Here is a 25,566-nt window from a genome sequence, read left to right on the forward strand (position 1 = left end):
GGCCAGAAGCTCCAAGAGGTTGGTGGAAACACCTGGTCCTGGGCTTGGCACAGCCTCAGGTTCCCACGGTGGGGTGGCCTGGCCCAGGGGTCCCCCCAGGCTCCAATGGACAGGTTCACTGGCTCAGGGGTGCCACAGGCTCCCATGCTGGGGTGTCCTGGCTTAGGGGTCCCCCACGTTCCAGTGGCAGGGTACACTGGCCCAGGGTCTACAAGGCACATGACTGCACTGAGCCACCTGTGGAGCCTTCTCTAAACCAGGACAGCACCACCCCCTACAACGCCCCCTCCCGCCCCCGCCCCCACCCCAAGGACCAGGCCCCAGTTCAAGGCCTAGAGCTGGCCAAGGAGATCCCTGAACAAATCGGGCCTGCTGCTGAGGACCTTCTGGGTTTAGAAAAAGAAACATTATGCTTTTCAGCTCTAGAACCTCTTCCCCAGAACTGCATTGTTTGGCCTGCAAGGCCATCAGCCCTTTGAGCTGACAGCCATCCTTGGGACTTGACAGTGACAAGCTGCTCCTGGGCTGTCCTCAGCCTGGGCCCCAGCAATGGGGCAAATCCCCAGGTGCAGGGCCCAAAGTGAAAGACAGGAAGTGACAATGGAAGTCTATTTATTTGTTTGTAATGAGACAAAACACTACAATCCATTCAACATTGGGCTGGACAGTGATTGGGCCAGGGAGGGAGGGACAGGGCAAATCCTCAGCTCAATTATGAATGTCCGTGGCAGAACTTTCTGGAAGAGTCTTCCCTTACCCCTCAGGGCAGAAATAAAAACTACATGATCATCGTTGATTCAGATTAGAGGACAGTGAGCTAAGCCTCAGCTCGAAGCCATCAGCACAGTGGGGACCAGTCAGTGAGAGCGTGAGGCGGCCAAGGGAGGAGTAATGCTTTTCCTGTCCGGGCTCACCTTCATCTAGAGAACCTCTTTTCCCCCATCATAAGGCCAGAGGAGCCCCCAGGCTGGGAGTTCTGAGGGAGGGAAGCACCAGTCCCCGAGGCCCCCCTGCCCAGTTGTTCCCCCTTCTCCTCCCTCTGGCTAGTGCACTGTGGCAAAGGCTATGTGACACTGCAGCAACACTGCACATGACTCCGCCAACCCCCTCTCCTCTGGAGGGCAGGGCAGGCGGCAAGCAGCTTTGGGGGGTGGGGGTGCAGGGGATGCCAGAAGCAAGTAATGTCCACACGCATGCTTCTCGGCACTGACATAGCCTCTCCTGTCTCTGCTCCCAGAGGCTGAGGGACCACAAGGCACGTGACTGCCCCCAGCCCCAAAGGCCAGGTCCCACTTGATCACCACTCAGCTTCCTTCTGTCTGCAGCTGGCCAAACCGTGGAGCTGCAGTTCATGCGACGGGGGGCTGGGGAGAGGACCCCCAGGACCCACACTGGCACTTGTCCTCAGCCTGGCTCCCTGCAGCAATTCAGCTGAATGGCTCATCCACTATCTGGTGGGCAGTTCCACACTTTCGGGGACAGTGGGACAGCCAACAGAGGAGTGGGAAACCTTCCCATTATCTGACTGCCTGTGTCAGGCAGCTAAGCCTCAGAGCTCTGTGCTTGTGAAAAGCCTTCCCTTTGTGAGGAGGTAGAGGCTGCTCCCCTCCCCCCAGGCTTCTGCAGGCTGGTCTGGAGGAGGGTCTGGCATCCCCTTTATTTCACCCCCTCATAGCTTTGAGGCTCTTGTGTCTTTAGGGTCAAGTCTGTCCATAACACTTGGATTCCTCCCTCCTAGAAGTTCATTCTGGTTTTGCAGGAAGGAGCCGAAAGGAACAGGCGGTGGAGGGGAAGAGGCCAGTGAGGAGGTGTAGGGAAGGAGGCCCCTTCCTGTCCCTACTCCTGGGGCAGCAGAAGAAACAGACCACAGTGAACGCTGCCACACCCCAGCCGGCCTGCGGGGCTGGTGCACTTACATGGGGGCCAGACCAGGGTATGGAGCAGAGGTTTCCAGAGCAGGAAGAAGGGCTGGAAGAGCCTGTGGGGAAGAGAAGAGGGGAACAGAGGTGAAGAACTCCACAGAAACGCTCTGCCCCACACTGTGTCTGGCTAGGGGCCTGCAGCTGGCCCTGGGTACCCCTGAAGCGAGTCCTTCTCCAGGCCTAGAGTCCCTTCGAGTGATCTCTGGGCTCCCCTCAGTCCAGCACAAATCAAGGCCATGAGGGCGCCATCCCAGGTGACCACGGAGCCTGCTTGTAAGGTTGGCTCGTCACCAATCGGCTCTGGGCAGTGTCCATGTACAAGGGCCTGGACCCTGGAGTCCGCATGACCCTGTCCAGCCCCGATGTTCTGAGGTCTGAGAGAGACTGGCTCCCCGTGGACTCATGGTCTCAGCAGTGGCCACATCTGAGCAGAGCCCTCATCCACAAGGTGCCCCCACAGGGAGCTTCTGTGAGCTGACAATGTGCTGGTGTTAAAGCCGATGTAGAAGCAGGATCTATGGAAGCATGCCTGAGACACAGCAGCTCCAGAAGGGAGCGGAGTGGCTGGAGGCGGGGCAGAAAGGGCTTGATCTTTTGGTACCTTTTCCATTTTTGAACCATTTGAATGCATTATTTTTATTTTTTTCAAATGAATGCATTATTTTTTTAAAAAGTAGTTCAGGAAGTGAAAAGACAAAGTTCTGGCGGGGGGGCTCAAGGCCTCTGCTTTACTTACTCAAGTTTCTCAGAATCGGTCACGATCTACCTCAGCCCTGGCCACAGCAGGTGCTCGTCCAGGGCCTTCTGTTTTTATTGTTGAAAGCGCCAGGCCCTCCATTTCTCAGGACCATCATCCCCCTCGGTTCTGCTTCCGTTTTGCCCATCACCTGCTCTGGCGTACCTGTCGGAGACCAGGCGCGCCCGCCCCACGACACTCTGCTTCTGAGCCCGCGTAGCACCGGGCCTGTAGCTGAGGCAGGCCGACAGGCCAGCTCCTCTGCAGAGGACAGCTGAGGTCAGATGGCCAGGAAGGCGGGCTCCGCAGGGCGCCGAGGGGTGGGACCCGCTGGAGGCTGCCTGGCTGGCCTCACATGGTCCGGCTGTACTCGATGCCGCCCTTGGTGGAGATGCTCGACCATGGCAGGAAGCTGCAGAGCAGGCTGTGGGCCTGGCGGTAGATCCTGTGCGGGATGGAGCAGGGGCTCAGGTTTGCTAGTGCAGAGCCCAAGTGCTGGATGTAGTCCGTGGGGCTCCGTTAAGGAAAAGTCCAGCCTGCCTCGCCTGCCCGTACACCCCTGGGGTGGCCCTGTCAGTGGGGGCCTGCATGGCAACCTGCAGGACTTGTGCAGAAAGCATGCCATTCTCATGGGAGGCCAACAGCTCAGCCTCTGCAGTGCTGAAAAGCCTCCTTAGATGAAGGGGCCTCCACTGGGCCAAATAATAAAGGACAGCATGTGGGTACAAGAGCACCTTCCAGATGAGGCCTCAGGTACATGGACACCCAGACTAAGGGTAACGGAATGGGTGCCGGGGGAGGAGTCTGGCAGAAGAGCAAGTATTCCTGGGCCTCCCCCTACTCTCAATCCTCAGAGGGGCAGGGGTCAACAGTGCTGCCCACTTGGACACCACAGTGACCCCTCTTCACATGAGCTTGGAGGCTTGCGGGCTCCTGGGCTGCCTTTCTCTTTCCCGTTTATTTCCCTATGAAATGGATAAATCCTAGACTCATCCACTTAATTACACACACACACACACACACACACACACACACACACACACACACACACAGTATATTCTGGGCCACACCCGATGACTATTAGGAAGTCTCCTGGCCTCCGTCCTACCAATCAAGGGCCAGAAAGTTAAAGAGGAGGGAGCAGGGAAGGGACACGCCTCTGGGTCACGTACCCCACACCCTGCTAAGGAAGGTATGAACCCGAATTCAAAACAGCAAACAACTCTTTTCCCCACACTTGTCTGTTTCCTCCCCTGCCAGCACACAGGTCCCATTAGGGCAGGGGCTTTTGTCTGTTTTGTTCACTGTTGTAGCCCCCACGCACTGGGAACAGGAGGATCTCAACCAATACTTATTGGATGGATGGATGGGTGGGTGGATGGATGGATCCTGGACCAGGAGGGTTAAAACCCACCCTCATACTGGGCTGAAGTCTGGAGAACACCAAGTACCAGAGACGTCTGCTTTCCACACACACGCATACCAGGATCTCCCCACACCACCATCTGGTCAGGGCAAAAGGCATCCTGTGAGCTTGGCCTCATGAACGTCACCTGAAGGCGCCCGCGGCTCCAGCTGGCACACGGGCCCGGCTAGGAAGCCACAGGCCCTCGCCGCTGAGAAGAAAAGGATATAGGATGGTCCAGGGAGGGTGGCCACCATTGATGTAGAGGACGTAGGTGAAGCCATCTTTGAGGACCCCGCGGATGGAGTAGTAGTAGGGCAGGTAGTGGTGCTGCTGAAAGTCCCTGTTTTCGTAGAAGTTTATTGCTGTGTTGTTAGTGGTGAGCACGTGCAGGTAGATGGCTTTGCAGTGGTCCTGGGCGGTGCTGGATATGTGATCCTTTAAAGTCTCAAGTAAAAGGGAGCCTGTGGGCAAAGAGACGATGGTAATGTATGGCCGGGCAGGGGGAAGGAAGCACGGGGCAGACGAGGGAGTGACCTTCACAGAGATCGCTACCGACCTCCCTGCCACCGCCTCCGAGACCAACCTCCCACAACCACCACTGTCAAAGTCCCTACAGTCCCATAGCCAAACGCAGCCTGTTAGCTGCAGACCATCAGGCGTCCGGGGCCACGGGTATGGGCTGCACAGTTCCCGTCCAGGGACTGGACGCACTGAGGAGACGCACTAACCTTTCAGACAACAAAAGTATAGACCTGAGCCCAGGAAAGCGTGGAATGGACAGGCCTGGGTTACAATGAAGACTCTGCCATTCGCTGGCTGTGTGGCGAGTGGGATGGGAATTTGGAGACATACGGGTGGGTGGCACAGCACCCTGGATGTGACAGGCATCTGACACATGGCAGCGAGGACTATTTCTTCAATTATGTTTTCTAGTCTTAATCAAGAATACTTGTGACCAGCCATAAGCTGTGTGCATGGTGGCAGGCATGGGAAGAGGTGCCCATTCTCTAATGAGGACGTTTGGGAGCCATTCGTAATGTGATCTCGTCAGATTTGGGAACGAGGCCATAGCGGAAAGACCTGGTGATGGGTGGGAAGAGCACGGGCTGAAGGTCAATGGGGTAGGGGTGGGCCAAGAGACCTGCCGGGAAGAGAGGATGAAGGTCTGACCGAAGACAGAGAGGAGAGGCAGAGGAAGAGACAGAGGGCTACTGATGAGTGAGAATCATTAGGATAGAGGAAGTGACTAGGCGTGGGTGGGTGGGCTGCATACACCAAAAACCATGAGCTCAGCCGCCCCTTACCGATGCCGTGCTTTCGGAATTCCTTCACTACTCCCAGACTTAGAATGTATGCAACTTGTGTGTCAACAGAGAAGTTGGAGGCTAGAATATCTCCATCCTAAAGAAAAAGTCAGAGATAAAGTCAGTTTCAGTCAAGGCGCCTGGTTCCACTGCAGACCACGTCTTAGTGCCAACACCCCTGGTCACAACACCTGAGGGGACACTGGGGCCAGCGGGGACAGAAGAGAGGGTAATGGAGAGTCACCCCCACCCTAGGGAAACGAGGGTATGGGCCTTTCTGTGAAAAACTGCTACGATAAGAACACTCAGAGTCTCCTCTTTGGGGGGGGTGGGAGACCAGATAAGGAAGGCCACTGAGGCCAGACAAGGAAAGCTGTGGGAGCAAACAGGAAATGCCTGTGCTACGTGGGCACTTCCCGGGCTGACACATGGCAGCTGACACACGAAGAGACCAAACAGCCGGACCCACACAAAATTTGAAAGGTTTAGTTAAAGGATCCTGCAGTGCCCCCAGCTGGTCTCGGAGTAAACACGGTGCAAAGTGTGGATTGCCCCTCTGCTGCCCACGCCAGGCAGAGTGACATGCCAGGGCCTGCCACACCATGTGTGTCTTGGTTCCAGAGATAGAATTCTGGGCCAGGAGAGTTGTGAATTCGACCACCAGGAGGTTCTGATGTTCTTCTACCTCGTAAAGAAGGCTCTCTGGATTTTTCCCCATGGGAAGGACGATGGCCACTTGGCCCCTCTGGTCCCCATCCACTGAGCAGCTCCTGTATGTAGCTCTGGGTGTGGGTCAGTGCATCCCTCTCCCTGGTCCCCACTCTCCCGGCCCCTGCCCCTCCCCCCAGCACCCCACCCCACAGTTCATCTGGACACAGGCGAACGTGCTCCTCAGTCTCAGGGAGGTGAGCATCCTCATTGCTTGTCACTCAAAGCCCACGGGAGGCTCATTCGTTCCCCGGATGATGTGGTCTAACAGGCCCCGCTTTCTTTTCCCAGTGTTGAATTCATTCAGCCTCTCAGTAGGGCCTGAGAAAGTGCCAGAATGCAAAGACTCCCTGTCCTGACACCAGCGGAGCAAAAGGAAAGGGTCCCCTATCTCTGCCTTCAAGGGAAAACACATTCAAAGGAACATGGAGATTTAGTCACCACGCATGTGGGGCTGGACAGTCGCTGGGGGCACGCAGGAAGAGCCATGCAGAGGGGACTTCAGGGGACAAGCTTCGTGGGGTGGGGGGTGGGGGGGCAGGCAGGACAGTTTGTCCTGAGCAAGAGGAAAGGTCAACAGGATACTGATGCTTGTTGAAAACACCAATGTTTCTTTCTTTTTTGCTATATCTTAGCACTGATAAAAGAAAGAAGAAAGCTCAGAAGGAAACTAGGATAGAAAAGTTACTCTTAAAAGAAACCAACTTTGCCAGAATCTAATTATGAGCAAATTAGACTGGACTTGAGTGGGTCGGGTCTTTAAAAGGGAGAGACACCCTTCTTGCACTTTTAAAGAAATAGCCTCAAGCCAAACAGACAGAACCAGTTGCCACTTGGTGGGTTTTTCCCCCCTCCTTTGAGTAAATACTACGTAGCCACTAAATGCTACATAGTCACTAAGATGATCGAAATTATTAAGCAGAATCTTGACCCAAGTCGACCACGAGACCAATTTGTGACCGTGGCCTCACATTTTACACTTAGAGTGAGGCTTGCTAACCTGGGGTCCACAGACTCTAAGGGGTTCTTAGATAGATCTTGAAGGGGTCTATGAAGTTGAATGAAAAGAAATTATATCTATTTTCACTAACCTCTAACTGAAATTTAGCATTTCCTTCAACAAACCGCAGCAGTATTAGCGGTTCCTGTGACACTGCCACCAATACAAATCAGCGTCCCTTACAACTCCGCACATTCTCAGTGGACCATTCATGCCCCTCCCAAGTCCTACGTGGTCTGGGCTCCTGCGAGAAAGGGCCACAGAGCAGGCAGCGGGTTCTGTCACAAGCCCCCACAGCCCCATCGCCAGTGCACATACTTACCTCCTTGTGGATCTTGGTCCTACTTTTTATTTCAGCTACTATCATTCCCACGATGGCGCCCCTGTAGGTCGCAGCGAGGGAAAAGAACTTCTTGTTGGAGGTGATGTCACGATACCATGAGTCTGGGTACCTGAGGAGAAGAACAAACTCAGGTAAACCTGCCAAAGGTCAAGGCCAACTAACTTTGTGCTTTAGACAGTGGACCCACAAGGGACTCGAGGTTGCTCCAGGGTTGATAAGGAGCCTGCCCACCCCTCAGTCTCCATCAAAGTGTATCATTCTTGGTCAATCATCTTAAAGCAGTAATGACGGGATGGGACTGGGAATTTCTGATGGGAAAATGATTTTATAAGACGTAGAGATGAGAGGGAGGGAAAAAAAACCTCCCATAATAATGTCTCCACGAGAGCAGTGCTGGAGGGGCAGCTGAATGAGTTAAGACTGATGACCCTTGGTACCCAAAAGGATCAGGGAAGAGAACACTTCATGCAAAGCTCCAGGATGCACTGATGAAAGGCAGATTATTCATCCCTAGGAAAGGAGACTCAGTGAGGGGGCTAGGGCACTCGGGGCTTTATGAGCCTGGGGGTTTCTGTCTTTACTTGGGACATGACAGATCAGCCCAGATGCCTTTCTTGAGCCCAAGAGCTGGAGGAGAGTGTGGGACACTCCCATCTTCTGACCCCAGGAATGCCTGGCTGGCCTGGCGAGGCAGCCAGGTGACGGAGCTGCCACCACACAACCCGAGGGAACTGCAGTTCACAGTCTTTGGAACCCGAGGCCTCAGGCCTAGGAAGCTGCGAGGAGAGGCAGGCTGGCAGGTCGGGGCACCTTGTGAAGCACAGAGGCCATGGCCCAACATGGCTCCACCCTGGCCCTGGTGGCCCTCGGCAGGGTCTAATCTCCATACTTACCGGATTACTTTCCAGGAGTTCAAATGTTGGGTTGAAGATGACTTTATTTTTTAACCTATGAAGCCACTGCTAGCCCACATCCCCAGAAAGCTGTGACACTCCCATCAGAGATGTAAGGGATGCCCCTTGTTTTCCTTCCCACCTGTAGTGGGTGAAATCTGAGGCTAAGACTCGTGGAAATATGATGTTTAGCAGGATCTTGTTTTTAATTTTTAAAAATTTGCACCTATTTTTCTTAGGATAAAAGCTCTAAGTGCATATTACAGAAAAATGTAAGAAATAGACAAGCAAAACCAGATGAACCTGTAGGTACTAATAATCTACCCACCCCAAACTACCAAACACTCTGCTACGTAGATGGTACTTAACTTTATAAGCTTTAATTTTGTTCATGTTTTTAAATAAAAGTGGCATTACGGTACATACTATTTTCTAGTATGCTTTTTTTCATTTAATATCTTGTTGAAAAAAAACTCTCCTTGTCAATAAATATGTATCAATGACAGATTTTTCCCCCCGACTAAATAATAAATGCATTTTGAATGCACATACCCTAGTGGACACCCCAATTGCTTACCGTTAAGATACTTAAGCTGCTTCTCAACTTTCTGAATTATAAATAGCACTGCACTGAACATCTTTGTAATTAAAGCTTCTCAGCAAAGCCCCTTTGGGGACTCTTCAAGGAATGCAGTGAGGAGAAAAGGGCCCTAAGGACGCCAGGGAGCAGGATGTGGGGTTCACTGACAGGCAAGGTGACTCTGGGCCACCATGGCACCTCCAGGCCACCCTCAACTTCGCAAAGCCTACCAGCTTCAGCACCGTGGATCAATGCGTGGTGGGGGAGCTGGACCCCCCACTAGCTCCCCCACTCTCCAATCTGCAATGGGGGACAGCAGGCGCTGCTCAACTTACTCAATGGGGAACCAGTCACCACACAGATGCTTCACGGTGTCTATGTCATCGTGGCAGAGGAGGCGCAGGCTGACCTCGCTGAGGGCGCTGGACGGCACCACCTCTGTCATTCACACCTGCAGGGAGGGAGGCAGCGTCAGGAGTGTGGCCAAACCCCGTCACCAGCCCACTGACCCCATCATGGCACCTTCGCTTACTCCTCCTCCTCCCAACCTGTGAGGCAGGCAAGACAGGAAGACTAAGGCCACGTCTCAGGGATGGCAGTCCCCTCAGTAACTGCATGGAGCATTTCTGTCTCTCACAATAATCCCCTGCACCAGGTGTCACAGTTGCCCCCATGTGGCAGATAAGAAACTGAGGCCTGGGAAGGGCTGGCAGGATGGGGACCCCGGGTCCCCTCGCTGCTCATGGGGGTGCTCCTGAGCCCCAGAGGGCAGCCTGCCTCTGGGCAATCTTCTCTCTCCTTCCTCTCCACCCTGCTGAGCTGCGCTCTGAGCGCCACTCTTCTTGGCCAGTCTTCTGTCCCCCTCATGTCACTGTCTCCACTGCATAAAGCACATGGCCCCGCCAACCTGGCTTCTCCCAACGTGGCTCAGTGGCCGCCAATGGCAGATGTGGCTCAGCAGTCCCAGGCCTTGGCCCCCTTCAGAGCAGCCAGGGCGGGAGCCAATGACCTGCTGGGTTTGTAGGAGAAGTGGCTCTTGCTGGGTGGGTCACTTCTCCTCCCTCATCCAGCAGATGAAGACTCATGAGCAGAAGAAAACAGACACTGCAAGACACCAGAAATTCAAATCAGGGCTCAGGAGTTGCTGACAACGGTTTTAAATCACGAAACTATGCGCAGTCCAGGTTGCTGATGAAGCAGCTGCCCTTGTCCCAGTGAAAAGAAAGCAGGAAGCAAAGCCAAGCTTTAGACTCTGACAAAAGAAACACAGGAGCCTTTATTCTTTATGTTGAAAGCTGGTGATGAGAAGCAAAGGATCATGCATTTACTCCCAACTTTTTAGGCGGAACCGTGCAGTTCATCTTCAGTGGCTGAGAAAAAAATTCTTTCTATAGAAGAACAATAGCCAATACAAGTAGAAAGAATGGTAGAATTGGAAAGTCACCACTTTGGAACTACTCATGAAATAACCCAGACAAGCAAGATTCATCAGAGGCTTTTAACCACCCCGTGGAGGGTGTTGGGGGACAGGTGTGAGGCACAGAGGCAAAGCACCTTCACCCCCAGGACTTGCCAATCACCAAGGAAAAGCCTAACCTTTCGATCTGGAGATCCCGCAGTCGTACTTCCCCCAGTGACGGAGCCGAGCGTCCCAGACCAGTGCCACGCGTGCGAAGTCCGCAAAGCCCCACCTACAACGCTGGGCCTGAAGCCAATTGTGCCTCCAGACCCAACTTCACAACTACAGATAATACCCGGCACACAAGCAAAAGTTCAGCAGCACCATGACATCTGACAAACACAGAATGGTGACATTGCACAAGACAACTGGCCTGGTCTCTTCAAATAATCAATGCCATTAAAAAACCAAACGCAGACTAAAAGAGACAAGACCTACAACCAAATGTAACGGGTAAACCCCTACTGGAAAAAATAAAAGTCAAAACAACATTTTGTGGCAATTTAATTAGGGGCTGGACAGCAAATATTATGAAATTGTTACGAACTGTCTTACATGTGAAAGGGTAGAGTGGTTATGTGGAAAGTCTTAGGACGCTGAGATATTTTGGAGTGAAGCATCATGAGGTCTAAAACTAACTTCAAATGGTTCAAAAATTTGTCAGCTACTTAGGAAACAAATATGATAAAATGTTATTAACTGTTCAATCTAGGTGGCAGGTAAGATATAATACAGAGACTTACTGTCCGTATGTGTAATTTTTCCAGTATGTGTTTGAATTTTTCCATAATAAACATTGGGGTTGGTAGGGGGCCTGAAGGGGACTGTCATTACCTGCCTAAACTTCCTCTAGAAACCACAGTTCTGTGACTGGGCACCACGACAGTTAACGCCCAAAGGTCAAAGGACCAGATGTTCTCCCCTTACTGCTCAGTGGGCCCAAGTCAAGTGCCTGTGGCAATTCCTCAAGGCCACCTGTTCCCGATTCCAGCTTGTACCTGCTTCTCACAAGACTTCAGGCATTCCCGAGAGGGTCCCCGGGAAGGCCGTGTCCTGACCTGCCACTTGCCAGTAGAAATCCACCCTGAGGCTTGCTAACAGGGTGGGGGCAGCTGCTCAGCCTCTGAAGTCCTGGACACAACCCCAGCTTACTGCGCCCAGCAAGAAGGGCTCCTCTGAGGACCAGCCATGAGCTGACAGACCCCCAGGCCCAGGCTGCAGGGCAGGCAGGCTGAGGACAGGAGCCCCTCAGGCTGGGTAATGACAGGTCTGCTGCTATGTCCCCTTCCCCTTTAGGGCACCAGCCAGCCTGAGGTGGACCACTCGGGGGGCGTGGAGGGGCTTTAGAGGCCAGGTCATCAGGACTGGAGACATCACTGTACCTAGGTGACCCTGAAGTAGACATACGGGGTAGGTGGAGACGCAGGAGGAGGCGGAGGTACTGCAGAGGCTCCATGGCTCTGGGGTAACTTAGGTTCTGTCTTCCAAGAACATACTGGACTCCAAGAGGTGGGGACTGTGTCACCTTGACATGTCCCGCTGCACAGCATGACTCAAAAGTTGAAATGAGAAGGGACCTCCTTTCTCCTTCTTTCTCTGTGTCTTCCGCCAACGCCTACACACTGCCCACGTGATGCCTGCAAGTCAGGGGCCCCTCCTGTGACCCTGCCAGCAGCCAGCACCGGATGCCCTCACCTGGCCTGCATGCCAAGGGGCTCTGAGGGGGATGGAAGAGAAACTCTTCAGGATGGAAATGGGTGTGTTCCTGCCTGAGGCCTGGCGGATCCTGACAGGTCCTGGGTCAGGAGAAGCTGGGGTACCACCTGTACCTTAGAAAGGAGTGGCGTCCCCGACAGGCGATCTGCCAGAGAAGACTAGTCACTTAGGAGGGGACGCAGCTGGCCTCTGGATGCACGATCCTGACAGAAGCTCTAAGAGCTGAGCCGATCCAGACAAGTCTCTCTCCGAGCAGGGATGACAAAAGAAGGTACATAAGCCACCACAAGTTAATGTGAGAAGCCTGTTGAGAAAGAGCAGGCCACAGCCGCTGGGCTGTGCTTATTTGAGTTCTCAGTTCCAAACGCAAAACAAAACTCAAAAACCAACCAAACAACAACAAATACCCCGACTTGGCACATCTGCGCTTCCCATGTCACCTGCCTCTTCCTTTTCACTGGCATGTACCTTCAGAAACCAAGACGCTGTCCAGCCCGATGTCTTATGAACAGCTTATTCCCTGATTCCTACACAGCAGGGCAATTCCAGTGCTCAGCTCCCTTTCCACGACTGCTGCTCCAGCCCCGTGTCCCCGATGGTGCCCTGGACATTCTGGTGAGTGTGACCTCAGGGACCTCAGGCCTCCTAAGTGGCCGGCCACTTCTTAGGAAATGGATTAAATGGATTGGTCAACCAAAAACGGTAAGTCCTGAGTTTTATGAGTCATCCCTGTCCAAAATATATCCTAGTGGTCACTGGCAAGGATGCGATTCCCGGTCATCTTAGGTAAAGGGCTGTTTAATTCCACGGCACACGACTGTAGGGGTTCCGTGGGTCCACAAAAGCAGGACAGAGCCCAGCATGGCACGTTCCCTGCTATGAAGCGCCGTTTCCCTGGAGGTTCTGCACAACCCCCACCACGTGGGTGACACTCCCTTCCCCCACAAAGGGAGCTGAGTCCACAAAAAAGCCTCTAAAAGCAACAATGGAAGGTGTTGTTAATCTTGTTCGGTATAAGAACAGCATCGTGGCTATGCTGAAAATGTCCATATTCCTTAAGAGATAAACACTGAATATGAAGGGATGAAAGACAGAATGTTCTGTAATTTAATTCAGTTGGAGCAAAAGTGGCAAAATGTTAGTAACTGTTGAACTGGATGATGGGTACGCAAAGCAGATGTTTGAAAAAGTTCCTAATTAAAATTAACCACCGACCAACCAAAGTTCTCCACAGAGGCCGAGTTTCAGACACGAATGGCAGGTTTTCCAGGTGACTGATTTAAATGCGACTGGCGTCCTCATCGAGAGCTTTGGGAAGCAGTGCCCGGCCCCTGCACACCTCCTCACTGGGAACAGAGAGTTCTCAGCAAATTGTGACCGGCTCACTGCTGAGCACCCTGGGTCCCAGTGAGTCAGGCGCCGGGTTCAGAGAACGACGGGGGCATGGAACACTGCTCGGGACCCTCCCATGTTACCAACCCTCAAACTCCACTGAGGTTTTAAAGAGTGCCAGCGTAGACACTCGCCGTGTAGTTCAAGGACACAGGACACTTTTAGGGGCCGAGCTTGAAGCTGCCCAAGTAGGTATCAACCACAAGGCCAGTTTAGGGCCAAGAAAACTGGGAAAGGCAGGAAGCTTCCATCAAAACCTCGAGTCTCTGGGATCGAGTCAACAGCCCTACATTATCCCAGGCCAAGCCAAGGCCTGTCCTTAGTGCAGTCTTTCCAGAGGACGCTTCTGAGACCAGGGCCTCCTCTCCCTGTTGCTACCACCTCTAGGGAAAATCCTGGTGGACAAGCCCAAATACCTCACCACCTGCCTGATCCGAGTGGCCAAACAGGATAAAAATTCTGTTCAGAATCCCAGTGAGGACAGAAGCCCCACACTAAACTGAGCAAGGGAGTACATGCAGGCGTCCACTACGGGCTTACCACAACCCAGCACTTCAGTGGAGGCAACCCTAATGTCCATCAATGGACGACTGAACCCATACAGGCGGCCCCCCGTGGCCTAGCCATACAGCGGATATTTAGTTCTGACACATGCCACAGTGGACGGACACTGAAAACATGATGCCAAGTGAGAGAAGCCAGTCACAAGGGACCACGTATCTTATGATCCCATTTATAGGAAATGTCCAGAATAGGCAAATCCATAGGGACAAACGGTAGATTAGCGGTTGCCTACTGTTGGGAGGATTGGAGGGTATGGGTACGGGGTTTCCCTTGGCAGTGGTGTGAGTGCTCTGAAATTAGATGTGGTGACAGATGCACAGCTCTGGGAATACATGTACACTAAAGACACTGAATGATACACCTGAATGGGGGAACTGTATGGCAGGTGGATTATGTCCTCAATAAAACTATTAAAAAACAAAACACAAAGCCCTAATCCTGAGAGTGAATGGTCCTTTTGTGTATAAATGGATAAAAGATTCTTTTTTGAAGGAAGTCATAGTAGATTCCAGAAAGAATCAGAAGCTTTCCAGCCTACAAGTCAAACTGCAAGGACCCATGTTGGTTCCCTGTGGTGGGAATCCTTCAACTGGGCTGGCCCAGACCCCGCCTCCTGGGGCCCCAGCTGTGTGCCAGGCCCAAGAGGGTGGGGTTGGGAAGACGAGGCTGAAAATCAGGGAGCCTGGCGGGAGGCACAGTGTCACAGAGATGAGAAAGAGCCGCCAGGCCACCAAGGCCGACCTTGTGGCTTCCTCCAGATTTGGGCCAATTTTAATATTTCATATTCAAGGGGGAAAAAATCTATTGTTGGCTTGGAGTGTGTAAGAAGAGACCAAAGAAAATTATCAAGTCTCAACCAAGCATGTATGTGCTGTCCACAAGTTTTCACAGGGTAGCTGCTTAGATGATTTTGAGAAAGATCACGCTCAGATTTCCCCTGGCTGGGAAATCAACACAAACCACAAATCACCGAACGAATCTCAAATCAACTTTCAGCCTCCTTGACCTGCGCCAGGAAACTCCTTATCGTCTCTTGCCTGGAAAACTGGTTCCGGTGGTTTATCTGGGGCTTGACAAGCTCAAGCCAGTCCAAGAAACAGGGTGACATGACTTCCTGCCCTCATCACCCTTGGAAGAACTCCAGGTGTCTCATGGGCTATGCCCCACTGTTTTCTCAACCAACAGCAAACGTGCTCTGAGCTCCCACAGAAAGGAGCTGCAGGACAGGGTGCCGTCAGCTCCCTCTCACCAGACTCTCCACCGGTTGGCAAGACAAGTACAAGCAACTGGCAAAGCCGCCCGGCAGAGCCAGGGTTTGGAGCTGCTAGCCAGCAAGTACTAGGATGAAAGGCCTTGACCTCTATGGTTGTCCATGGAGAGGGCTGATGGCAAAGAGGCTGGGGGTGGGGCACTTCCTGAGGGCACGGAAATGTTCTGTATCTTGATGGTGCTGGTTACACACCCAAATGTATACACACACGTTAAAACTCATTGGATGCATTTTCTTGTATGCATATTAAACTTCAATAAAGTTGATTTTAAAAGATTTAAAAAAATACATTGAGGTTTGATAACAAAGGGAGAGATCCATAATAAATGAGCATCTCTTAGGTCCTGGGATTTATAATTTTTTCCTCTATCACTGGGACAAGGCTCTTGACCAAAGGGGCAGGATTTGTTGCCTGTTCAACATTCAAGAAAAACACTGGGCTCCAAGACACACAGCTATTTGTGGATTTTCACATCCCTATTAAAAGTACTTCCATCTTTTCAAAGGTCAGTTCTTTAGATGTCTTGATTTTAAAAATAGAAACAGGGCACATTTAACTAAAGGACAAAGCCGCACATTATGGTGCCGAATCTGTGCCAGCCCAACCGACAAGGGGTGGAGACGGGCACAGGAAGGCACGGGAAAGGGCAGTCTGGTTCCCATGTAATGCTGCCAGAGAGGGCGAGTTTAGAGATGGTGGTAGTGCAGGTAAGAGGCTGGTAGGGCACGTGGCTGGTCCATCACTGGGGGAGCAGGCCAAGGGACCCAGATCTGGCACCTATGGGAATATCACTTGTCCATCCGGAACCTTCCATCAAGTACTGATCTCCTATCACTAAGGGCTACCCTTAGGGTTCAAGGAGCAAGGATTCTGAGACTCACCAGAGAACAGGTACCAGTGGGCAACGCGAGTAGAGGCCCCGAGTCAGGCCTTCTGTTCCATGCTGAGCCCTGGAGTGTTGGTGGGACAGGCACTGCAGCCGCACACAGACCATCTCTCAGTACGTTTCCCTACAAAGACACTGATGCATCTATACTACAACGGCAGGGATGTACATATAGAACACAAAATTCACCTGCATTTTTAAATTAAAACATGAAGTTGCAAAAGTCAGGCTTACAGTGAGACTTCTTCCCTGGGTTTCCTGGGGCTGCATCCTGTCCTCAGCCTTACAGGGCGGGTGAGTGGAGCAATTCAAGAAGGGGCAGAAACTGGATTCTCCAAGACCCAAATGAAGGGCCCGTCGGCTCCCCGCTCGGCTCTCCCTTTCTCCTTCCCCAAACCTCGTCCTCCGCAGGCTGTCTGCGAGCCTTGTCTTCCCTGTGCTGAAATGACCTCTCTGTAGCAAAGGCCACGTTTCCCTGAGGCCTCTGCGGTGGCTGGAAAGGGGGGACATCTGCATATCTGGGCACTCCCTCACTCCCGATACTTCCCAAGCGCCTGTGTGCTTGGCCAGAGGGACAGTGACAGTGGAGGAATGGCTGCCAAGATGTCCCCAATGTCCACAGAAGCATTTCCCATCTCCCTGACAAGTGCTGGGGATTCAGAATCGGGGGGAGCTTGGAATGGAATTGTTCCTGTTTCTGGAGGGGTGTCCTGGCACCATCATGATACCCAAGGAGCCTTCTACTCCCATCCCAAGTAAAAAAGGCAGAAACAACCCTATTGGTTGGAGATCCCTCCCTTTTGTAGGTCCACAGGGGCTCTCCTTTCTTCAAAGGTACTGTTCCTTGGCCCCAGACAAGCCACACTTAACCTTTAAAAACCTCCCTGTCCTCTTACTGGCTTAAGTGCTCTGGATTCTACCCTTGACCCCAGCACACTTCCAGTATTCAGGCCAGCCATGACCACACTGCACCCTCCATCGCCCCTAGAAACTTTCCTTCCTTCTTTCACTCCCATTGGATCCAAAGGGTGCTTCCTCCTTGCCAAGAATAGGCCAACCTCTGCTTGTGCTTGGGACACTGTGCCCTCCACATGTGCCCAGCCCCTTCAAGGATGCTGCCATCACTGTCACCCAGGTCAAAGCCCAGCTCTGATATCTACTGAGACATCTCTGTCTCACTCCGTGCTTCAGCTTATCTGTCGCTGGCATCCTGTCCTCAGCCTTACAGGACTTCCAAAGGGCCACCCTAATCCCTGGCAGCTCCACACCTCCTCCCTCCCTGGTCCAAGTGCCCCCTTCTCCAACATTCTCAGCCTCCTCTTTTGCACAAACTCCCCACAATGGGCTGTAAACACACCATGTGCATCCTCTTGGACAAGCCTCCCGCCACCTTCTTTCCCCTAGAATACCACCTACAACCCTACATTTGCTGCCTCCTTCTTCTTTATTCCTGCCCTCCACCTTCTGCTCCAGTACACTGGTGACAATGAACCAACAGTTTCCCCTGTGAAATCCAGCATCCCTCCCTCGGGAATCACCTCCCCTGACTCTCTACAGCTCACACCTTGGCTGATCCCTTTCTCGAGCCCTCGGCTCCCTTCGCCCTATGACAAAGCACCACCCTGGCCTTCCCTGGGCACTCCAGGCTTCTTCTCAAGTGAAGCACAAGGGAAGATTAGGGCACACTCGTCCACGGCACAAGAATTAAAGACCACCACGCCCTGAGGAATATGAAATTCTGCAGACGCCAAGTTTATCCGCTTGAAAAATCCAACACTGAACTCCAAGCTCTTGCATTTAGGATGGAGGGTAGAGAAGAGGAAAAAACCACCAGTGATGGACACGGGACACTGCCTCTTCAGTAAAATGGGTCAAGGACTAAGGGAGAGTGAGGGAAGCAGCGACTGTTCTTCATGGCTCATCTGCTCAAGCGAGCAGCTGCTGGCGGCGGTGGCGAGTCATCTCTGCCGCAGCCTGGGCTCCTTCCAAAACCTCACTGTAGGAGGAATGTGATTAATTTACAGGGTGACAAGAAACAAACACCCAGCGCTCTCGCTCCAAACAGACTCCTTCTTAAAACCCAAGCCATCGTGCTCCGAGGGGAGCCCGTATGAGCCTCACATACAATCAGATCACATCTCTTCAAGCGTGAATTGCTGATCCTGGAGGATCCCATTTGCGTGAAATTCTGACACTGGGTAAGGGACTCGATGGTGACAGAAATCAGAAAGTGGCTGGGGTGGGGCAGTGAGAAGGGGCAGAAGGTGATGACGATGTTCTAAGTCTCCTCAGTGGTCGTCAAACACATGGATCTGCTCACTTGAGATCTGAACACTTGGCTGCATGTTAATTACACAACTTTGAAATAAATGATAAGAGGTGGTTCTGGCGTGGTCCTAGGTCCAGACCATTCTTTCCTTTGGGCCAAAGTTTCCATCATCCCCTAAATTTCATATTGAGAATCCATTTAGCCTTTCACTTACCAAAATTGCATTGAAAATCCATGCCCTGCTCTAGGTACTGCTATTGCGGCAACGAGCATAGTCAGCAACCTCTGATTATACAGGAGGGGGCAAGATGGGGGGCCAGGGTGTGCCCTTCCCGGCACCATTTCCTAAATACAAAAACCACTTCTTTTGTTCAAGGAATTCCATGGCAAACAGCACATTGGTGAACTCCAAAAGTGCTGTCCACCGGGCTGGGCAGGGAGGGGTTAATACAAACAAGTGTGTGGAAGGGATGCTGTCCTCCCTGGGCCACAAGGGCAAAGGCAGGGGATGGGTCCCCTTGCATCCTCCCCAAACTGTACCTAAGACCCATGGAGTCCGACTAGGAGAAAGGAAAATGTCTAGGTGTTGCATCTTTTTTATCTTTTTTTAAAAATTGTGGTAAAATATACATAACATAAAATTTATAATTTTAACCATTTTTAAGTGTACAGGTCAGTGGTATGAAGTACTTCACATTGTTGCACAATCATCACCAATGCTGGTCACCAATGACCATCATCTCCCAAACTTTTTCATCTCCCCCACCTGCAAGTCTGTCCCCATGAAACACTAAGTACCTGCTCTTCCTCCTCCAGCTTCCAACCACCGCCATTCCACTTTCCATCTCTAGAAACGACGTTAGCAACTTTTCATACTTAGTGGCACCTCTTCACTAAAAAGGCCAAATTTTTAGTTCCACTTAACGGGAGACTTCCATCAAAGGCCCCCCAGACATGGCTCCATCATGGCTCCTGCGACTTCCCGGGAAGGGAGGGCGCCAGACTTGAGCATTATCTATCTCAGCGTAGCAAAGGCCTCCACGCAGCGTGCATTTTGAAGCTTTGCTCTTTAACTTTCCATTGTGTCCCGAGATGAGATAAATCTTATTTTGTTTGAAATTTTATTTCACCATTTTGCTTTTTTACTTCATGTCCACGGTAAAATGACCTAATGTGGAGGGCACGGTCTTGGGCCACTGACATGCATGCCACGTGCAACCCCCATGCTCCTTTCCAAGGCATTTGGGCTACGCTTGGTCATGGCGGACCAAGAGAATCCTCTGGTTGTTCCAAGGTCCTACCCCAGAGCAGCGGAGGCCTGGCGGGTCCCTACACGCCTGGAGGACTGGCTTGTGGGCAGGGTGCCCAAGGACTTTGCCTTTGTGACCCCGCTGGGGTCAGAATTGGAGAACAACAGCCCAGGTTTGGAGAGAGACAAGGACAAAGAATAGGCCCCAACAGAGATAAGAACAGAAGCCGGAAGACGGGTCATTGAAATGGAGGCCAGAGACGTGGAGCCAAAAGCAGACAGACCTCGTGGCCCCCGGCTTGAAAACTCAGACAAGTCTGATCTTCCTGGAATAGAAAATGAGGGAGTGGATGATCCTGCACTGTGCGCTCACACACAAAGACGCAGCCAGAGCTCAAAGCACAGACAAGTGGGCCTGGTCAAGTGCCTTTGCCCAGGGGCTTTTAAGCTGGCATTTGGTAGGAAACCATCTGACAAGGCAGAATATAATTCCCAGTTCGGATGGAGTGACTGTGTCAACCAGTTTAATTTAAAAAAACAAATCAAACACCAACAACAAAACCACCTGTAAAGACTAGATTTGGGGGGGCTGGGTATCAAAGGATAGTAAGATGTATGTTTTTAATCAGCATTCTTGACTAACACCCAAGACTGGTCCCTGCCTAGGGCTCAAAACCAAGAGCTAGTAAGTTCTTCCATAGAGAACTTCAATGTCCACAAGCAACCCTCACACTGCTTGGGGGCAGGAGTGGGCAAAGTGGACGGGCAGCTACTCAATTTGAAAGGAAAAAGTACAGCAACAGGGGAATCGGGTTTCAGCAACCCTGCCCGTCCACTTGCTGCTGCCCCTACAGCAAACTAGTTCTCCCAGACTTCCTCCACTTACTCCGTCTCACTCTGCTGGGTTTTGTTGTTTTATGATTTTTAACCTCTGTTTCCCTGGGTTTGCATTTAAGATCCTTCAGTCAAATAGATGTGAAATAGAAAAGCGGGTCAAATTTGGTATAAATTAACACTTGATCACAAGGTTAACTTTTATAACAAAATTGATGTCAAAAAGTAATTCAACCAGCCAGCATTTGCCTCTGGAGTCGTGACAGATGTCTGTGTTCTACGCCACTCACTTGTATTATTTTAGCTTTTTTTTTTTAACAATGAGTTTGGGTTGTTTTTATTATCTGAAGAAAAATAAAGACTTTCAGGTGGCACGTAAAAATTATGAACACATTTTTATATTAAAATAATTTCATGGACTGCTTTTAATTAGTAACAGTGGACATTTTACAGGGTCTCTTCAAATTATAAGTAGAATGATTACCCATTTTGCCCCGAAATAGACTTTTTTGGTGCCAACTGTTAAACCCCATACCCTTGGAATAGCATGGCATTTTGTGCACTGATGCCAGAAATAAAGATTCAAGTTATAATGAAGCAAAGAGCAGCTGGTTGTGGATAAGGACGCTGAACAGACTTATAAAACTATTTTAAAGGATTCCAGTGTGATCATTAAAAAGTAATTTTAGTGGCTATATAAAATCCAATTTTTAAAAATATTTATACGTTTTAAGACAGCCACTTAAAAAGATTTAAAAAGAATATTCCCCTGTATATTCACATGCAACATAAAGCAAAAACTAAGAATCCCCTACTCACCGCATCCCCCATAAAAGGACTGCTAATGGTTTCTTGTGTTTCCTACAAGAAAATCAAATTTTTTTCAGTAGTGAGGTCTTGCTTGGTAAAGGGCTTAAGGGGATCTTCTGGGGGTGGCTGTACAGGTATATTCATGCCATGGCCATTCCTCTAGTGTACTTTTCTATATGCATATTTCAATGAAATGGTTAAAAATGGGAGGCCAGAGGAGAAGCAAAGTAATCTGAAACTAAGAGTGTAAAGAGGAGCAAATATCTGACAAGCAAGACTTTCTGAAGTTTATAACTAGAGTCAGGAGTCATCTTCCAAAAAGTAACAAGTTTGAAAAAGGTATCCAGCATTACTCCCATGAACTACAGATATGATGGAAATATTGCTGCATTAACAATTCCAGATAAGGATTCTTTTCTACCTAAGGGACAATTACCCGCAGACTATTTTATAAAATGATATTGCTTTCTTCTCAGTTATTTCCAAGATGGGTTCAAATTTCAAAACTTTGCTGCCCCAATAGACCCCATTTCAGGAATGCAGGAAACAAACCCAATTTGATTTTTAATAACAATAACTATCCAACAAGAAATAGAACTGGAAGAATTTTTTCTAATGTGGTCTGTTAAAGATGACAAAATATTTTTCTTTGGTCTTCCTGTGTAAGCAAAGGAAATAATGTTTCTCAAACATTTGTTTTGTGTCCCTTTCCACAACCACCTTCTCTTTCCTTCTTTACAACTGGGAATCTGTGTTTAGAATGTTTATTTCTAAATGCATCAATGCACAAAACACCACACTATTCCAAGGGTATGGAGTTTAAAAGTTGACACTTATAGATGATGTAATACAGAATTGTACACCTGAAATCTATGTAATTTTACTAACAATTGTCACCCCAATAAATTAAAAAAAGAAAAAGTTGACACTAAGAGAGTTTCTTCTGGGGCAAACTGGATAATCATTCTACTTTAAAGAGATATTTAAAAATCTCTAAGTTGTCACACTCATAGGTGGTTCTTGCCATCATTATTCAGAATATTTGGCCCCTCCGTGTCACATGGGCCCTGCCTGAGCAGGAAATGGGTTTCAGGTGAAGAGATGGGCAGGCTGAGATGGTGATAAGACGGGACTAGGGACTGGCCCTCACTTGCTGTTATGACCTCTCTACTTGACCATCTCAGCTCAGAGATGTGGCCACCTCATCTCAGATTGTGGCTCAGAGGGGTGACTGTCACATGTCCGCTAGCCTCCACAGTGGGGCACTCAGGCGCCACTGAACATTGGTTAAACTGTCAACATGAACCCCAAACCACCTCCTGTGGCTTCCTGTTTAGACCGCCTTCCTATGACTTCACAAGCTCTGAGCAAAAGCGTTATGATCCATAGCAGAATATGAACCCTACTACATGCATTTTGGGTTTTCAAACATATAGGCCTCTCTTTAATGAGCAATGGTAGATATCTGGGCCTCCGATAACCCTGAGCTGGCCTACCAGCTCATTCCTATCAGAGGTCATGCTAACAAGAATGATATTTAGGGAAGGAGGCCTGATCCTGGAGTTATCAAATACACTTACAAATATTTGCTAAATCAAATTCAGCATTTGAACTTAGCCAGAAAGAGACCTGGGAGCATTGTTTTTGCAGCACTGTTTTTGCAGGTCAACATTTTACTTGAAAGCACTGCACATGGTCACAAGCAAGACAAGCTTTGATGCAGAGTTTACACCTCAAGCTTGCTTTCTAAAAACAAGGAACTGAGATGCAAAAACTATGAGGACCTTGTGGATTCCTTCCAGAGAGAGATGTCAAGGGGAGACAATGGAGATAGGATGTAAAGATGAAGGAGCCACCATTTAAGGAAAGACATTGCCTGATATGGAGCCAGCTGTCTATTCAGGTAGGAGAGCTGTCACCAACAAAGTGAGACTTCTGGGCTATTTCAGCAGACAGAAGACATGCACTGCCCTGAACTCAGAGCTCTGAGGAGTCTTCTCTACATTGTGTTCCCTGTGGCTGCTGCAGTGTAAGGATGCTGTATCCACCTGGTCTAAACACTTCAGGCTGGGACAAGCCATACTGCTGCTAACAGGTCTACTGAAGCTCCATGAGTCTCCCACACAGACCCAGTCAGCAGTGACAGAATCACCCTTCTCTGTTCAGGCGTAAATATCTTTTATCTCAAATCTCCTAACATCCAGGAATTTGCTTCCATCCAGGGCAGAGGCATGCTGTTGCTTAGCAACTCCAAGGAGTCATATCCCAAATCTGCCAGTAGGTGTGGTTAAAATAAACATGGTGACAAAGTCACTGCAAGATAGGATACACACAGTCCTTTTTAAAAAGTGTCTCTATGTTTTATTCTGGCCTGTTAACACCACATCATGCCCTGACCTTGCTTCTTATACGTTTTAACTGTCTTCATAGAAACCCAGCCTGTCTGTAAGAGCAGTAAGAGGGAACTCCAGCAAACCAGGGCCCAATGGAGAAGGACCTCGTGAACACTGCATTCTCAAAGGGCCAATATGCACATTAATTCTGATGGGTACAAAATCCTGGAATAGGGGAGATACAGCCCTATGTGCACTGCCGTGATTGATGTGTCCATTTGGAAAGATGACTGGGACGTACATTTCAGCCATTCTTGAATTTCTTCTAGTCTTTAATCCCATCTTCTCCAATGAGCTTAAAGCAATTCAGGGGTTTTCATGGGAGGGGAAAGAATATGAATTTGTTTTTGCTTTTAGCCCCTTTTAATTCAATGACGTTCAAGACTCCCCTTCTTCTCTCCTCACAGGCTGGTACTCCTGGCCAAAGAACTTCTATCACTTATCTCTAAATTACAAAGTGCTAAGGGGATTGTAGTATTTCTATAGATGACCTGGAGCAACTTCCCGGTTCAGTCAGTTAAGCATTAACTAGAGGTTTCCTGTCCTCAGTTTTCTGGTAAATATCTGTAAGGGACAATGTTCTCTCCAGTTCTGACACTCCAATTAACCCCCACTCCAGGTAGCACAGTGAACTACAGTGTGTGGCTGTTATCCTGAAGGAAACCAGGACAAACGAGTAACCAAAGTGTATGGCTCAAGGACTTGGCAGAGTGAAAACAGATCAATGAAGCAGCCAGTGTCCACATTTACTGCCGAGTAGCTCCTTGCCTCACATCAGGTCCTGGGTTCCATCACCCACTGGGCATACAGGTATTTGTTGTTAGTGGTCCAGAGAAGGGCCACACACACCAAAATTTTCTCAGGGGGACAAACCACAGAAACTACAGATTCCCTCTAATCCTTGGCAAGGGTTCGATTCCGTGGAGGAGGTCAGAGTTGGTGCAGGTTCTGCATGGCCCGTCTATAAACTACCAAAAACGTACAAAAATGATTTATCTTCCTACGAAAGGTACGGCTGAGGAAGTAAGACACAGAGAGGATCAAGACAGAGCCCCAGGCTTTCTGGAGTTCACAGGAGGGCAAACACGTCAGCAAAATAACTACAATCCGCGCAACAAGTACCAAACACCGGAGTCCACAGCCAGGCGAAGCAGCGGCAAATCGCTCAATTGTGAAAAGACGGGGCCTTTCATCTCGAGTGAGAGAGACCTGGCGGGTAGCGAGGGGCTGACTGAACTCTGGTTCCAAATTTCCCCATCAAGTCGTCCTGGGACACGGCACCGAGGCGCCCCAGGCTTTAAAAGGTCCGGGTCCCACCTAACACTGGGAACCGCGCCCCTCCGCACCCCTGGGGTCTGGAGCGCTGCCCCTCCTCACCCCGCGGCCCCCTCCTTGCCCCTGCCCGGTGCTAGTTCCGTGGCCGCCCAGAAACCCAGCGGAGAAATCTGGGCACCGGCGGGCGTGGGCCACGCCCCGGTCTCCCCCCACCAGCCCGGCCGCCCTTCGCCCCGCCAAGGCCGCCTGGGGCCTCCTGCGCCCCCACTGGCTCCCAACCGAGCCCCCACCCGCTGCATCCCGAACTGCTCCTCCTCCCCACCTTCCGACCCCCACCCCAAGCCAGGTTCGACACTCCCACCACAAGCCAGAGCCACACCTCGGACGGGGGCCGGCGGCAGCAGACGGTGTAGTCGCACTCAGCGCATCCTGGGGTCGCAAGGAGCCGGAAGTGCGGCCGTGTGGAGCCCGCAACGAGTTATGTAACCGGCAGGGGCCGCAGCCGGGACGGAGGCGACGGTCCGCGGAACTTCCGCCTCCCGCGCCAAGCCGGC

The 25,566-nt window shown here is 50.7% G+C and overlaps 1 protein-coding gene across 3 annotated transcripts; it reads right to left on the minus strand.

Moving 5' to 3' along the window:
- Window positions 1-595: 595 nt before the first annotated feature.
- On the minus strand, window positions 596-25,566 carry NAA60 (N-alpha-acetyltransferase 60, NatF catalytic subunit). 3 transcript variants are annotated; one of them, XM_074322554.2, is made up of 8 exons: window positions 25,392-25,566; window positions 9,904-9,998; window positions 9,230-9,345; window positions 7,401-7,530; window positions 5,371-5,467; window positions 4,293-4,527; window positions 2,824-3,166; window positions 596-1,978 (listed from the first exon to the last, which is right to left on the minus strand). In XM_074322554.2, the coding sequence occupies exons 3-7, from the start codon at window positions 9,337-9,339 to the stop codon at window positions 3,010-3,012; spliced, it is 729 nt and encodes a 242-aa protein (XP_074178655.1). In that variant the 5' UTR covers window positions 9,340-9,345; window positions 9,904-9,998; window positions 25,392-25,566; the 3' UTR covers window positions 596-1,978; window positions 2,824-3,009. The 3 variants fall into 3 exon arrangements, with proteins under 3 accessions (XP_074178655.1, XP_019570436.1, XP_019570438.1); XM_019714877.3 differs by having other exon boundaries at window positions 9,802-9,998; window positions 25,392-25,565; XM_019714879.3 differs by lacking the exon at window positions 9,904-9,998.

Source organism: Rhinolophus sinicus, chromosome 10 (assembly GCF_057876585.1).
Source record: "Rhinolophus sinicus isolate RSI-liver-muscle chromosome 10, RSI-T2T, whole genome shotgun sequence".
Classification (NCBI taxonomy): domain Eukaryota; kingdom Metazoa; phylum Chordata; class Mammalia; order Chiroptera; family Rhinolophidae; genus Rhinolophus; species Rhinolophus sinicus.

Coding starts and splice junctions, on each gene's coding strand:
- NAA60 (XM_019714879.3), bottom strand. CDS start 9,339: ATGACAGAGGTGGTGCCGTCCAGCGCCCTCAGCGAGGTCAGCCTGCGC. Junction 7,531..9,229: donor GGTGACTGGTTCCCCATTGA/GTAAGTTGAGCA, acceptor TCTTCTCCTCAG/GTACCCAGACTCATGGTATC. Junction 3,167..4,292: donor CACCCTCCCTGGACCATCCT/ATATCCTTTTCT, acceptor ACGGAGCCCCAC/GGACTACATCCAGCACTTGG.